The 2,522-nt window shown below is 35.2% G+C and overlaps 1 protein-coding gene across 1 annotated transcript; it reads right to left on the bottom strand.

Annotated features, from left to right (window-relative positions):
- Positions 1 to 243: 243 nt before the first annotated feature.
- On the bottom strand, positions 244 to 1,396 carry LOC143537704 (putative xyloglucan endotransglucosylase/hydrolase protein 26). Its single transcript, XM_077031410.1, has 4 exons — positions 1,219 to 1,396; positions 1,050 to 1,150; positions 756 to 949; positions 244 to 652 (listed from the first exon to the last, which is right to left on the bottom strand). Exons 1-4 carry the CDS (start codon positions 1,394 to 1,396, stop codon positions 244 to 246), a joined length of 882 nt encoding a protein of 293 aa, XP_076887525.1.
- Between the last annotated feature and the right edge of the window lie 1,126 nt (positions 1,397 to 2,522).

The raw sequence follows: 2,522 nt of genomic DNA, 5'->3' as shown, positions 1-2,522 counted from the left end.
ATTTGATAATTGTTCTAAATATTCTCCATAATAGGTGAGTAAATTAAGGTCTCATATCTAAATATTCTCCATAATAGGTGAGTAAATTAAGGTCTAGTTTATATTAAACAAAACACTGAAAAGTAGCTATCATGTTTCCCTTGTTGCAATATGTCAACAGAATAGTTCAATTGGTGTTCATGTAAATGAATGATGACAAAAAAGAATAGAAATACATTGTTCATGGGCGGGTATCAAGTTCGTCTAGTACTGTGGCTTGGAGCATTCAGGAGCCATCTGCCAGTTGAAACGCTTGTAATCTGTGCAGTAGTTGTAGATCATGTAGTTATCTCTGACCCACTTGAGTTTTCCCTGTTGGTCCCAGTTCAATTGCTTATACACGTAGGAGTTCCACCAATTAGCTTTGCTAGGATAGGCACACTGGTAGATGCTAAATGGTCCATTCCACTTACAAGCCCTTGCATTAAACTTGCGCAAACCAGCCCTGAAAGGTGCACACGACCAGTCTATTTTCACTAGACCGCCCCTCGTGGCCCAATTATCAGCGTTCCACAAACTAGAGTACACCTGCATTCCTTGTTGATCTGGGAATCCAATTCCTTCGCTTTTGTAGTTTCTATATACCCGAATTGGTATGCTATCAACATACCACCTACATTTAGTGTAATTTTCAAACAGATTAGGAAAAGTATGTCTTTAAACCAAACATACATTGGACTTTGGAGTAAAAGATAAGTTAAGAGTGGTTAACAAACACAACTGCATTGGGGTTCCAGTGAATGGTGTAGTTGTGGTAATCGGCAGTCGGATCAAACCATAACTTGAATTGTTGCTCCCTATTTCCTTTGCCTTGGGTAAAGATGTTTGTGTGCATGGTGTAAGGTTCTCCTGTTGAGTTCCCCAAAAACTCAAAGTCGATCTCATCATGATAATCACCCGTAGACGAAAGCTGAAATAGTTCCATAATAGTAGTAAAGAGTGAGTATCATGATAAGTTCGAGTTTGTGCATAGTAATTGTTACGTGTATCGGTTTTGGTAATGCACTTACATAATATGCTGTGACAGTTCCTGTGGAGTTTCCTGGAACCAATTTGATTAACAGTTCAATGCTTCCAAATAGGTATGCCTTGTGTGATTGAACACCAGACCCTGTAATTAAAAGTTATATAAACACTTTCATTTGTGAATTTTTGAAACTAGAGATGGATGATGTGTACCTGAAACATTATCCAGCACCAGATTAAGATCGTCTCCGTTGCCGAAAATATATGAATGCTTGGCACCCCAGTTGAAATAAGTGTCGCTGTAAAAATTTGCTTTCACAAAGCATGGTTGGAATGAAATTGCTGAGAAAAATACAACAGCAACCAAATTGATCTGGAATGCCGTTGTCATTGCTTCTGTGTTTAGTTTGTTTTGGAATGTTTTTGTCATTGCTTCCTAACACTTTATATAGCCTTTGTTTCGTATATTTATTGTTATTTCAATTATTTAACATATATCTGGACCTAGTCTTGTTTTGACATTTATTAAATGCCATAAATATGCATCATTTCCTCCAGTTTTTAGAAAATCGAATTTAAATAATTATACCATTTCCTACATAAGAGTACCTTTTCACAGGGGACAAATTTTGATCTTTAGGATGTCAAATTTGTGGTAAGTCACCAAAGTACGTGTTAATGCAAAAGCATACTAAATTAATTTATTAGAAAACAAAATAGTATAATTAAAATGATTAAATGATACCTATGACATGTTAATTATTAGTGAAAAGTTTATAACCTGAAATTTGTAAGAAATTGTAATTAAGGTTTTACATGCATGGGACTAAAAAGAAATAAAAAGTTGAAAAAATGGTTGGAAGGCAATTGACAAGTGAGGGGAAAAAATTGACGTGCATGGGACTAAAAAAAGGGGAAGGTTATTAGCCAGCTATCATTGAACTTGTAAGACACAGCCAGCCAGAACGGAGTGAAAGAAAAAAAAATAAAGAAAAGATTTTCTGTCTTGTTTGAGTTTTAGCTAGACGTGCTAACCATAAACATGTGGGTATATGTAGCTTTTGAAAACTGGTTCAAAAATAAATAAAAAATACACATACATATCAATGATTTAAAACCCATTATTAAATGGTCGGTTGAACCGGTTAAACCACATTAATCCAGTAATTTGAGCCTGATAATTTTGGATGGTTGGTTTGAAAATTGAAACATCGGTTTTTACTAAAACATCGGTTTAAACCGGCAAACCATATATAAATATCATACTGTCAAATGAATATTTGATGCAGCGTACTACGAAAATCTGAAGGCTAATCACGTTGATTCTTGGAATACCCGTGAAGATCCTTCCCCTAACCCCCAAATTCGACCCAAAAGTCAAGAATTTGAAAAATCAAAGTAATATTATTCAATTCTGATCAATGATTGGTCACAAGCATTCATTACATATTAATAGAGAATTCAAAATAGGTTTGGGCCAACACATACAACCAAAGGCCCAACAACAGCCCAAAACA

The sequence above is a fragment of the Bidens hawaiensis genome, unplaced genomic scaffold (assembly GCF_021521415.1).
Source record: "Bidens hawaiensis isolate Kalapana, Puna unplaced genomic scaffold, B.hawaiensis_p1.1 tig00011307_1, whole genome shotgun sequence".
NCBI lineage: Eukaryota > Viridiplantae > Streptophyta > Magnoliopsida > Asterales > Asteraceae > Bidens > Bidens hawaiensis.
Note: the sequence above shows the minus strand (reverse complement) of the source record. Positions and strands in the feature narration are given on the sequence as shown.

Bases quoted from the DNA above. Each gene is read 5' to 3' on its own strand.
- LOC143537704 (XM_077031410.1), bottom strand. From the start codon at position 1,396: ATGACAACGGCATTCCAGATCAATTTGGTTGCTGTTGTATTTTTCTCA. The intron at 1,151-1,218 runs GTACACATCATC...TTTTAATTACAG, and splicing joins GGTGCTGGATAATGTTTCAG to GGTCTGGTGTTCAATCACAC. The intron at 950-1,049 runs GTAAGTGCATTA...GAACTATTTCAG, and splicing joins GAACTGTCACAGCATATTAT to CTTTCGTCTACGGGTGATTA.